Genomic DNA, 10,965 nt, shown 5'->3' with positions numbered 1-10,965 from the left:
TTTTTCGACTAAGTGACCCCTTCCTCGGGTTGGTCGCTCATAGCCACGGAGCTGGAGGAAGTGGCCTCACGGATGGCTGTAGGGTAGAATATGTTCTCCGCTTTCCACAAATCGGATGAAGCATTCACCCCAGCTCGCTTCAATGCCTCTTCCCAAACCTGGGAGCAATAAAGCCTGCATACTCCAGGAATCTGGGCTTTAAGGATGGCTTGGGTTTCAGCTACCCCCGCATTATAACCATCATCCTCAGCCATTTCCTTGGCAACCTCAGCCTCATTTCTGGCAAACTCGGCCTCCTGCTTGGCCCTTATGGCTTCGTCACGGGCATACTCCGCCACACCTTTGTCATGCTCTGCCGCGGCCAGTTTTTTACTTAAATCCTTGATCAGCTCTTTAGCTATTTGCAACTGATCCTCGGCTTCTAGTAAACGTTTTGTTTGGTCCTCGGCCTATTTTTGGGCTCTAGCTAAGCCCGCCGAGGCGCTATCCCTTTCACGAATAGCGACTGTTAGGTCAACCTTGGCCTTGGCAAGGTCCTCCTCAGAAGCTTGGAGAGTCTTCGCGGTCGTTAAGCGCTTGGTGCGTTCATTCTCGGCCACCTTACTCTTATTATTCACCTCTTCCTCCATCCTATAGGTGGCCTGGCAAGGGAGATAAATGCATAGTTAATGACAAACCAGAAGTGAGAGTTAATAAAGTTTTGGGTTTCAAGAAACCTTACCATGCCCAAGTACCTCTTAGTACTGAGGAAGACCTCCTACATCCTCATTTTCCTCAATCCATCCACGTCAATGGGAAGCAGCATGGTTCTCCCTAGTGCGTCCGCCATGTAGCCACCCTAGCCATCTCCAGGGTCCCTCATGGATGTAGTTTCCAACAGTGGACCCCCGTGAAGCATTGGGGCAGGAAGCCAGGCGCTTGGAGAGGACTGAGCCTCGATCCCCTTTCCCTTGCCTTGAGAGGATTGGACTTCAGTCTCTTTACCCTTGCTTTGGTGCCCAATCTTCAGTTGTTTTATACGCGGAGCCTCCTCCTTCTCCTTAGAAGGTTGGGATTTTCCCCCGTCCATGGTTTCCTTGCCCTTGGGGCTCCTCTTTCTCTTTGAATCAGTGCCTTCCGGCCGAGGAGGCAGAGATGGTTGGGAGGAAGCAGGAAGTTTGGGGCGGGGGGATTGTGGCTGTGACTTGGTGGAAGATGACCTAGTCTGAACAATCTGGGGCTGAGGTGGTGGGGAAGGAGCATTGGGTTGTGGCGTTCCCTGCGTATCCTTCCCAAGTTGACCCGCGAGAAGTTCGAGTAGGGGGGTCGGGGGCTTTCTCTTGAGTCCCATCTCGGCTTGAGAAGAGGTGCCTATTGACGACAATTCCACCTCGGACAAGGCTGGATCACCTATGTCACCAGAAGGATCCTCGGATTGGTTGGCTAGGTCAAATACCCCAAAACCTTCCTCGGGCTGGTCTAGCTCGCCTTCGTCCTCTGCTACTTGATGAGACGAGGAAGGGCCCACCGGTGGGATGTTCTCGGGGACAGATGGTTCCTGGGAGATTAAAAATCCTTTCTCGACCACGGTAATTTTTGGAAGCCAAGGACGGCTGGCGCTGATCACGTGCCTTGCGTCCGCAAATGACTTCTGAACAGGAGGGTACCCTAGTATTTTGTGAGCGGCTCGGACTTGACCATCTCCGTCATTTACGAAAACTGCCACTTGTAGAACAGTCTCCAAGTTCGCCCGATTGACTAAGTGAAAATGCCGTTGATAGGCGTGTGGATCTACAAAAAGAAAAACACGTATGCATGCTTAGTTACCGAACAACATCAGCTTAAAATGGCGTAAAGGGTCATCACCCTTCCATTCCCAGTACCCCACCTGGTTCTCCTTCTACTGTGGGGCACGGATCGCCATCGTGCCATTCACCAGAGACGATAAGGAAATCCTTATTTAATCCCTTGTTGGAATCAGGGAAGCACTGGATTAGTCGAACCCTCTCGTCTCTCGTCTTCATGTAGTAGGATTTCCCCTTCAAATTTTGGAGATTATAGCACCAATTCACGTCATGGTGGGTCAGTCTTAGCCCCATCCTTTCGTTTAAAGCATCCACGCAACCCAGAATCCTAAACACGTTGCCGGCGCACTGGGTGGGGGCTAATCGGAAGTGCCTGAGGTAACCCTTCGTTACTGGCCCCATAGGGATTCTCATACCCCCCTCTACAAAGGCGAGGACGGGAATTACTACCTCGCCCGTTTCCCTCTTATAGTGCCACTCCCCCATCTTACAATGCCTCAGACTTACGTTGGGAGGAATTTTGTAATCGGCGATGAACTTGTTCATCGCCTCCTCAGTATCGACTAATTTTCTTAGTCTCGATTTAACCATTTCTATGATTTACTCAACAAACTTAACCAGCAACGGGAGAAGGAAGGGAACCAGAGAAAAATAAACCCAGAAAAGAAAAAGCACGAGTTAATGGAGGTAGGGAACTTACATAAAAGAGGAAAGGCACTTCGGATAGGCTTTTTGTGTTGGAGATAGACTTGAGTTTGGACGAAAGTTCAGATGAACCCAGAATATACGCGCTAGAACTCTTAAGTGCAAAACTGAAGAGACAGATCCGTTCCAAAAAATCTCTTATACTTTCTAGGGTAACTGCACAAATTTTCCCGCCCATAAAGACCAAGGGATCACCACCGTTCGATCTTCATCATGCCGTAGAACGTGGGAAACACAAAGCCGCCCGTATTTAATGAGGCCACATTTCGCCTTCCAAGGGCTCTAGGAACGTGTCTCGGGCAGATAAAAAGTCTCGGGAACCGATAGGTGACAAGGATTGACAGGCGTTGGCAGATATCTGATGTCATCAAAACCCTCCTATCCGTCCGAGGAGTCGGATAGCAGGATTTTTAGGGGCTATTGTGGGGCCGGGGGGCTTATGATCCGGCCCACGCTCTATCCGGGCTCAGGGCCCGTGCCGAGGAGGTCGTGTGCCAAGGACGAATGATCACAGGCCAAAGTGTCAAGGGGAACAGCTGAGGACAACCCTATCCTCGGCACTCCAGGACTTCAATGGGAAGAGCAACGTCTCGATGAAGGCTATCCCCGAACAGCCCCCTGAAGGGGATGTGAGTGGAATGGGGCCCACGTGGAGGTACAGTGCAAAATTGGATCAAGGAAAATACGTCCCCTCCGCATTAAATGCACCCGCCAGCATCTTGGTCATGTTAATGAGAAAAGACGCTTGGACGGTGTGACTTCGATCATCGCAACTAACAGAAAGTAAGAGGGGACAGCTGATGGGACGGGTACAGAAGTAAGCACCTGCCTGACCAACAAGTGGAGGGCTAAGATCAACCAAGAAGGACTATATAATGTAAAAGTTAGTGCACCAAGAAAGGGGCTGGGAAAAATGGCCAAAAACCAGAGCCTCCCAGCCCGCCTCTAGGAGAAGGACTCCTAGGGCGAAAACGGCTTAACCATGCATGAACACCACGAAAAACCCACCGTCCGGTGACCAAGGCCTAGCCTTTCAAACCCACGCTCTACAAATGATATTGTTTGGGCCTTTTTACGTGCGAGCCCAATATCGTTTTGGGTTGTTTCCAAATCGTGTCCTTACAGGAAGTGTTATTACTTTTTTTTTTTTCCTTAAGTCAAACTCAAGTTGTAAATAAACAACTTGGTTCATTTATAAATCAATCCATGAATTAATATATTCCATCCCCTCCCTACCCCACTCCAATCTGTTTTGTTCTAGCTTAGAGAAATAAATGAGGAAATGAGTCCATGCCTCTAGATATTATTCAAAAAAATAAAACAAAGGTATGAGTTTGCTCTTTTGCTACTGTCATTGGATCAATCTATTTTTCCATATAATTTGCAATTCAATAATGTTTTTTTTTTTTTTTCCTCAAGGGAAAAACACTAAAACAAAAACAAGGTAGAAACTATGAAGATCTTTGACTTTGAGGTGGGTTCTCGTCCTTATGGCCTAGAAGAGCCCCACTAATTTAGGGACCATTAAAACAAGTACAGAATGCCAATTTGGCTAACAGTTCAACAACAATTTAAAAAAAAAAAAAAAAAAAAAAAATTTCAGATGAGTTAAAATTTTAAACTCCATCTAATAAATTAATTGGATATTAAAAAAACGAAAAAAAAAGAATGAAAAACCAAATTTAATTTTCTGTTTTCATTTATATTATAAAACAAATGTTTCTTGTTTAACTTCCGGAATTTCTTTATCCTATTCCTAAAGATAGTGATAAATGGAAGGAATTTTTTTTAAAAAAATAATAATAATAAATAGCGAATAAATTGATCAGCCATTAGTTTTAGGTACCAAGGCCATCTAAAATTAACCCACCAAATTATCTTGATTATTTTTTTATGGGTCATGCTAACGAGTGCTCTTAGGACAATGGTTAATAATCCATTTTAAGAAAGTTTTGACACCACTTTTATGAGAAATTAAAAAAACTGTCAAAATATTTTTTTTCCCATAATAACTTTCTTTAAATGGATTGTTAAGTAGTGCCCTAAGGGAATCCGTTAGCATTTCCATTTTTTTATTTATTATTTTTTATTAGTTTAACCTCTTTATCTTTCTTTGCTTCTAAACTTGGAATCAAAATCTTCTCTCTCTAGCTGGGTTTGGATTGCGATGAAAAGGAAAAAAATGCGTGTTTGCGTTTTTTCTGTGGGTCCCGTGCACTGTTCACGAAAGCCGCAAGTACGGATTTCAACAAATTTTTTTTTAAAAAAATTGGGTCTCACAGAACTATTCACACATGTAAAAATTATTTTATTATAGTGTTTTTCAGTTTTCAGTTTTCAACAATAAGCGGTATCCAAACAAACCCTCTGTCTATAACCAAATTTCTGCAATTTCTATGTACCAATATTTATATATTATATATTTCTCTCTCTAGCACACCTACATTTTGTACATCATATTAAACATGACATGTAAGACAAATATCTGTGGCTAGTGTTTGTTAATACTATCATAACAACGACCCAAGATTTGTGTTCACACCCAACTGTCTTTTTCCATCAAACTTATGAAACAAGCCTAAATAAACAAACAAACTTTTTTTTTTTTTGAAATTGAACTTGGATATTTCATTAACCTGAAATTGGCTTACAACAGAGGCCCAAAGAGAGGCAGATACATGGAAGACAAATCCAAATTTAACATTTAGCCCTATCCACTAGAAGAACCCTCTGAATCATTGGGGGCTCTAAACCTCTCCACTGTTGAGATATTCCAGTTGCCTTAGCAGCTTTTGCCAAATCATGTGCTGCCTTGTTGTATTCCCTTTTCAGGTGCCTCACTTTCCAACTCTTAAAGGAACGCAGAAGCTCTAGAGAACACTAAACGATCGGACCCAGCTCTCCATTACAATTGCTTGCACTAATGGCTTCAACCACCACGATTGAATTGGACTCGATAATCACTTGGAGAAGCTCCAACTCCTTTGCCAAGCGGATTCCTTCCACTACAGCAAGTGCTTCCGTGACATTTACAACATAAGCTCCAATCAAGACTTTGCTACCCGCAGCAATCACCAAGCCCCTGCTATCTCGGATAACCACACCCCCACAAGACATACTCCTCTGCCCTGTAGTAGCACCATCAACATTTATTTTATAGTATTCAGGCGGGGGAGCCACCCAACCCACATCAGGTGGTTGTTGTTTCAAAATGCAACACGCAACATCATCTCTATAATCCTCACAGGTGCGCCTTGCAATGTTCCAAATTTGGGAGGGGGAAGAGCCACCTGACTCATGAACCACCTTATTCCGGTTATGCCAAGCAGACTAGGCAGTTGCAAAGAAGGTTTCTAGGTCCTGTGGGGTACCTGCATCCAGAATTTCCAATGCTAAATCCACCAAGTTGATGTTCCTCCCCAATAGGTTCACCGGGCAAGTATGCCAATTCCATCAAACCTCCCTAAGCTTATCACAGTGTATTAGAGCATGGCTAGTGCTTTCAAAGGCTTTCTCACAAAGTGGACACCTGGCTTCAATATTCAGTCCATGCTTAGCCAAATTAAGCCTAGTAGGCAGTCCGTCCATGCAAGCTTTCCAAGAAAAAATTCTGATCTTGGCAGGGAGCCTTAGCTGCCACATTTTCTTCCACAAGTGAGTCCTGCAGTCACTAGTTGAGCACTCCCCAGCCTCAAATTTTTCTACAAGGGGAAGAGCAACATAGTATGCACTCTTGACAGTGAAAACACCATGCTTATTCCCCATCCACATAATACTATCTTCCGGTAGACTGTAGCTAAGGGGAATGTTCAGAATGGTTTCAGCTTCAAAGGGGAGGAAAAACCTCATCACTTTGTCCACCTTCCAGCACCTTGTATCCTCGTCAATTAGTGATGATACAATTGGAAAATCTTCAATATCTTGTTAGGGGGAGCAGATCTTGTGGGTGGTTGGGGTAGGCAACCACCTATCTTCCCATACGTGAATCATTTTACCATTGCCTACCCGCCATCTTGTACCCCTCTTAACTACTACTAAGCTATTGTATATGCTCCGCCACGCATAAGAAGGATTGCAACCAAGCTTTGCTCCTAAGATATCACTGTAGGGAAAGTACTTAGCTTTGTATATTCTTGCGATCAGGGAATGAGGATTCGTGAGGATTCGCCATGCTTGCTTAGATAACATTGCTAGATTGAATGCTTGTAAGTTACGAAAGCCCATACCCCCTTGTGCTTTTGGTTTACACATTTTTCCCCAACTAACCATAGACATTTTAGCTTCTTGATCTCTTTGCCCCCACCAAAAATTCCTTTCCATCCTTTCCAAGTCCTCACATAACCCTTTTGGGAGTTGAAAACAACTCATGGTATACGTAGGTATAGCCTGTGTAACCACTTTGATTAAAATCTCCTTCCCTCCCATTGAGAGCATTTTTTCCTTCCATCCGAAGAGTTTTTTCCCCACCTTCTCTTTTATTTCTGCAAAGACTTGATTCTTCGACTTGCCAATTACTGATAGGAGGCTGAGATACTTCCCTCGCCTTGAGTCTTGCATTGGTCCCAAGGTGCCCAGGACCTCATTTCTGGTTTCAAGAGAGGTATTGTGGCTAAAGGTCAATGAGGACTTCTCTGTGTTGATTTTTTTCCCTAGAGCTGCCTCATAGAGATCAAGGATTTCCAAAAGCTTGCTAACTTCCCTCCTATCAACCTTGCAAAAAAGCAGGTTGTCATCCGCAAAAAATAAATGTGTGACACTAGGGCAGCCCCTGCATATGGAGACACCATTGAGCTTTTGTCTGTTACTAGCATCATCTATAAGGGTAGAGAAGGCTTCCGTACAGAGGAGAAACAAATAGGGGGAGAGGGGATTCCCCTGTCTTAGTCCCCTGGTTGGAGAGATGTTGCCATGAGCCTCCCCATTAATTAGAATAGAGTATGAGACAGTTGTAATACATTTCAGCACCCATCCAATCCATTTTTCATGAAAACCCATCCTCCTCATTACCTTTTCTATAAAATCCCATTCGACCCGATCATAGGCCTTGCTCATATCTAGCTTAACCTCCATATAGCCATTATTTCCACTCTTCTTATGCTCCAAGTGATGCATTAGCTCGAAAGCAACAAGAACGTTGTCAATGATTAGTCTCTCTGAGAGGAAGGCGTTTTGATTTTCAGAGATTATTTGGGGCAGCACAGTTTTGAGGCGGTTGGCCAGCACTTTGGATAACAGTTTGTAAGCTACATTACAGAGATTGATGGGATGAAAATATTTCATTTTATTAGGCATTTTCACTTTAGGAACAAATGTTATATAAGTGTTATTGATATCAGTTATATATGCATTCGAATTAAGTACATTTAACACCATATTAGCAACATCAAGGCCTACAATATCCCAATATTTCTGATAAAATAAAGCTGACATACCATCTGGGCTAGGCGCTTTGGTCGGGTGCATTTGTCCTAAAGCTGTTCTGACTTCCTCGACAGTGAACTCCTGAGTAAGTGTAGCATTCATTTCCGCGGTCACTTTGGTAGGGATTAGGTCAGTTACCTCCTCCACACGTGTCGGGTGAGTGGAAGTGTAGATATCTTCAAAGTAGTTAATTGCTGTCCTGATTATACTCTCCTTACTTTCACACCATGCACCTTCATCATTCCACAAACCGACTACTATATTCTTGCGCCTTCTCTCTGAAGCATGATGATGAAAGTAATTTGTATTACGATCACCTTCCCCCAACCATTGCACCCTTGACCTTTGTTGCCACCACAACTCATCATCCAACAAGGTATTAATTTCCTTCCTTAACCCATTGATTTCAGCCCCATTTTGCCCTGCCGTATCCTTTTTGGTTAGCTCACTTAGAGTAGCTTGCTTCTCTTTTATCTTTCTCGGAATCTAACCAAAGGCAGACTTACCCCACTTAGACAGAGAGTTTGCACAATTCTTAAGACCAGTACTGAAGCTGCTTGGATCATGGAGGTTCGTATTTGCCCTCCAAACCTCTTCAATCAACTCCTTACAATCAGACCATTTGGCCCAAATAGCTTCAAAAAAGAATCTACGTTTTCCATGCCCATGAGAGCTGTTTGAATCGGTAAGAAGGATAGGACAATGATCAGACGTTGTATCTTCTAGATGCTGCAGTCTTACTCTTGGGAAGTGCTCTAACCAATCCTGAGTAGCTAAAGCCCTATCCAGCCTCAAATAAATTCTGTTATTTCCCTCTTGTTGGTTACACCAGGTAAAATTAAAACTAGAATAACCCAAATCTATAAATTCGCACTTACTGACAATATCTCTGAAAGCTTCTATCTAATGTTGTGGCCTTGAAGCTCCTCCCAACTTTTCTTCTTGAGAGAGGATTTCATTGAAGTCACCAAAACAAAGCCAAGGCAGCCGAAATTGACTATTCAGCGTGTTCAGGAACCACCAAGATTCTTTCCTCTGATGTGTTCAGGATGGCCATAAAAGCCTGTTATCCTCCATTTGAAACCAAAAGCTTCCTCTGTTACTACTACATCGATATGGTACTTCGAATAACTCTTAATCTCTAGATTGACTTCTTTCCTCCAAAACATGGTCAATCCGCCTCCTCTCCCTTGTCTTTGAACATGGAAACCATTAACAAAACCCAATTTTAGCTTTACCTTCTTCATACCAGCAATCTTCTTTTTTGTTTCCGTTAAGAAGATCACCTCGGGATCCCAGCGCCGCACCAGATTGTGTAGCGCTCCAACTGACCGGGGGGTCCCAAGCCCCCGACAGTTCCAGCATAAGGCCATCATGGCTCTCGGCGGTGCTGCTCAGCAGCCACCACCATTTCCTTAGTGTTTTGCTCTTACTTCTTCTTAGTCTTCCTGTTTTCCTTCGCTTCTAATTTCTCCAGCTTTCCAACTCTCTTAATACCAACTATTCTTTCCTGGCCCGTCATAATCACATCAACTGGACCTTTCTCCCTTGCAAGCTTTTTTAAATTTCCTTCAGCCTTGGGTTTTATATTTTTCTTAGAGCTTTCTCCCTTGCAAGCTTTTTTAAATTTCTTTCGGCCTTGGGTTTTATATTTTTCTTAAAGCCCATGTCCAAGTAGCCCTCCTCTTCATGTGCCGAAACTTCTATAATAGACTTAACTGGGCTTGTGACTTCAGGCTCCTCAAGCCCATTTCTTGCTTTAAAGCCCACAACTGAGTGCCCATCTTTTGACGTGTTATCCTCATTGTGAAGTTTTTTAAAATTCAAACTCTTCCTAGTGGGTCGTGAAGCTTCTTCCTTCTCTGTAATTGCTGAGCTTACCTCAGTATTGTCACATCCACTCAGGCGACTAGCCGTCTAACTCCCTAATCTGTCATCATCGCCTACGTCACCCCAGGACCCCTGCTTTTTTGCTGCCTTGCCCCCTTCATGCTTTTTGCTTCCGTCACATTCCTCAAACCTTGCTTTCTCCGCCGTCGCCAGTGGAATATTGGTTCGTCCGCTCTCATTGCTCGATGGTCGGCGCTCTTCCCTTCTCGGTTTTGTTATATTCTGACCTCCCTTGTATCCTCCAGCAACTCTAATCCAGTCACCATATTGATATTCTGTCACCTGCCTCATCTCCGTGGCCACACAGTGCCTATCATCATGGCCAAGTCTACCACAAATGTAGCACACCATAGGAAGCCTTTCGTATTTGAAAGTAACCCACAACTTCTCCCCTTCCGTACCCATCAGGTAGCCTCCTTTGCGAAGAGGTTTGTCCAGAGGTAACTCAGCCCTGACCCTCATGTACTTAGCTTGATCAGCTTGCCAAAATCTTTTGTCTACCTCCAGAAAAATGCCTATCCTATTCCCAATATCTCTTGCAGTATCCTCTGTCATCAGCTCAAATGGGACACCCCATACTTGAACCCAAAAAGGTGAGTGTGAGAACACTATATATGCAGCTGACATACCTTTTTTCCATCTGCACAGCAAGAGAAGATTGTTATCAAAATTCCACGGGCCGTTCTTCTCCACCCACTCCATTTGATATCTGGAACTGAACTTGAGCTGGAGAATATCATTCCCAACATCTACTATCCTTAAATCAGATCCTATTTTCCAAGCAGATCTTAAGGTGCTTTTTAGAGCACGTTGATTTTGCTGTCGGTTTGATAAAAGCTTACCAAACTGACTAAGATGACACTCCTCTAGCAGATCGGCTCTACTATAAGCTGAAATCTGGATGCTCTCTTCTTCTTCTTTGGTTAACTGCGAGTTCTGTAAACCATCTAATATAGCTTGTTCCATGACTAACGCTCAGTACTTGACCATATTCAGACAAACACTTCTGAATAGCCAAAGAGAAAACCCCACAACTTAAAAGCTATGGGAGAAAGACGCACTCACATGAGAGAGGTAAAGCTCCTACAGGAAAGAGAAAAGTCAGTCAACTTACCGCAATTACTTAATAGAAACAGAAACCAAAGACAACATCAAAACGTTACTG

At 43.8% G+C, this 10,965-nt stretch overlaps 1 protein-coding gene across 1 annotated transcript; it reads right to left on the bottom strand.

The window, feature by feature from the left end:
* Positions 1–5,369: 5,369 nt before the first annotated feature.
* LOC126727925 (uncharacterized) lies at positions 5,370–9,283 on the bottom strand. The gene is made up of 5 exons (XM_050433822.1): positions 8,929–9,283; positions 8,502–8,770; positions 6,471–8,396; positions 5,949–6,350; positions 5,370–5,795 (listed from the first exon to the last, which is right to left on the bottom strand). The coding sequence occupies exons 1-5, from the start codon at positions 9,281–9,283 to the stop codon at positions 5,370–5,372; spliced, it is 3,378 nt and encodes a 1,125-aa protein (XP_050289779.1).
* Positions 9,284–10,965: the final 1,682 nt, after the last annotated feature.

This window comes from Quercus robur, chromosome 5 (genome assembly GCF_932294415.1).
Source record: "Quercus robur chromosome 5, dhQueRobu3.1, whole genome shotgun sequence".
NCBI classification, from domain to species: Eukaryota; Viridiplantae; Streptophyta; class Magnoliopsida; order Fagales; family Fagaceae; genus Quercus; species Quercus robur.
The sequence above is the reverse complement of the archived record's forward strand: the minus strand, read 5'-3'. Positions and strand labels throughout refer to the sequence as shown.

Bases quoted from the DNA above. Each gene is read 5' to 3' on its own strand.
- LOC126727925 (XM_050433822.1), bottom strand. From the start codon at position 9,283: ATGGCCTTATGCTGGAACTGTCGGGGGCTTGGGACCCCCCGGTCAGTT. The intron at 8,397-8,501 runs GTTTGGAGGGCA...GCCTTTGGTTAG, and splicing joins GTAAGGAGTTGATTGAAGAG to ATTCCGAGAAAGATAAAAGA. The intron at 6,351-6,470 runs GTATGGGAAGAT...AGGTGCTGGAAG, and splicing joins GCAATGGTAAAATGATTCAC to GTGGACAAAGTGATGAGGTT.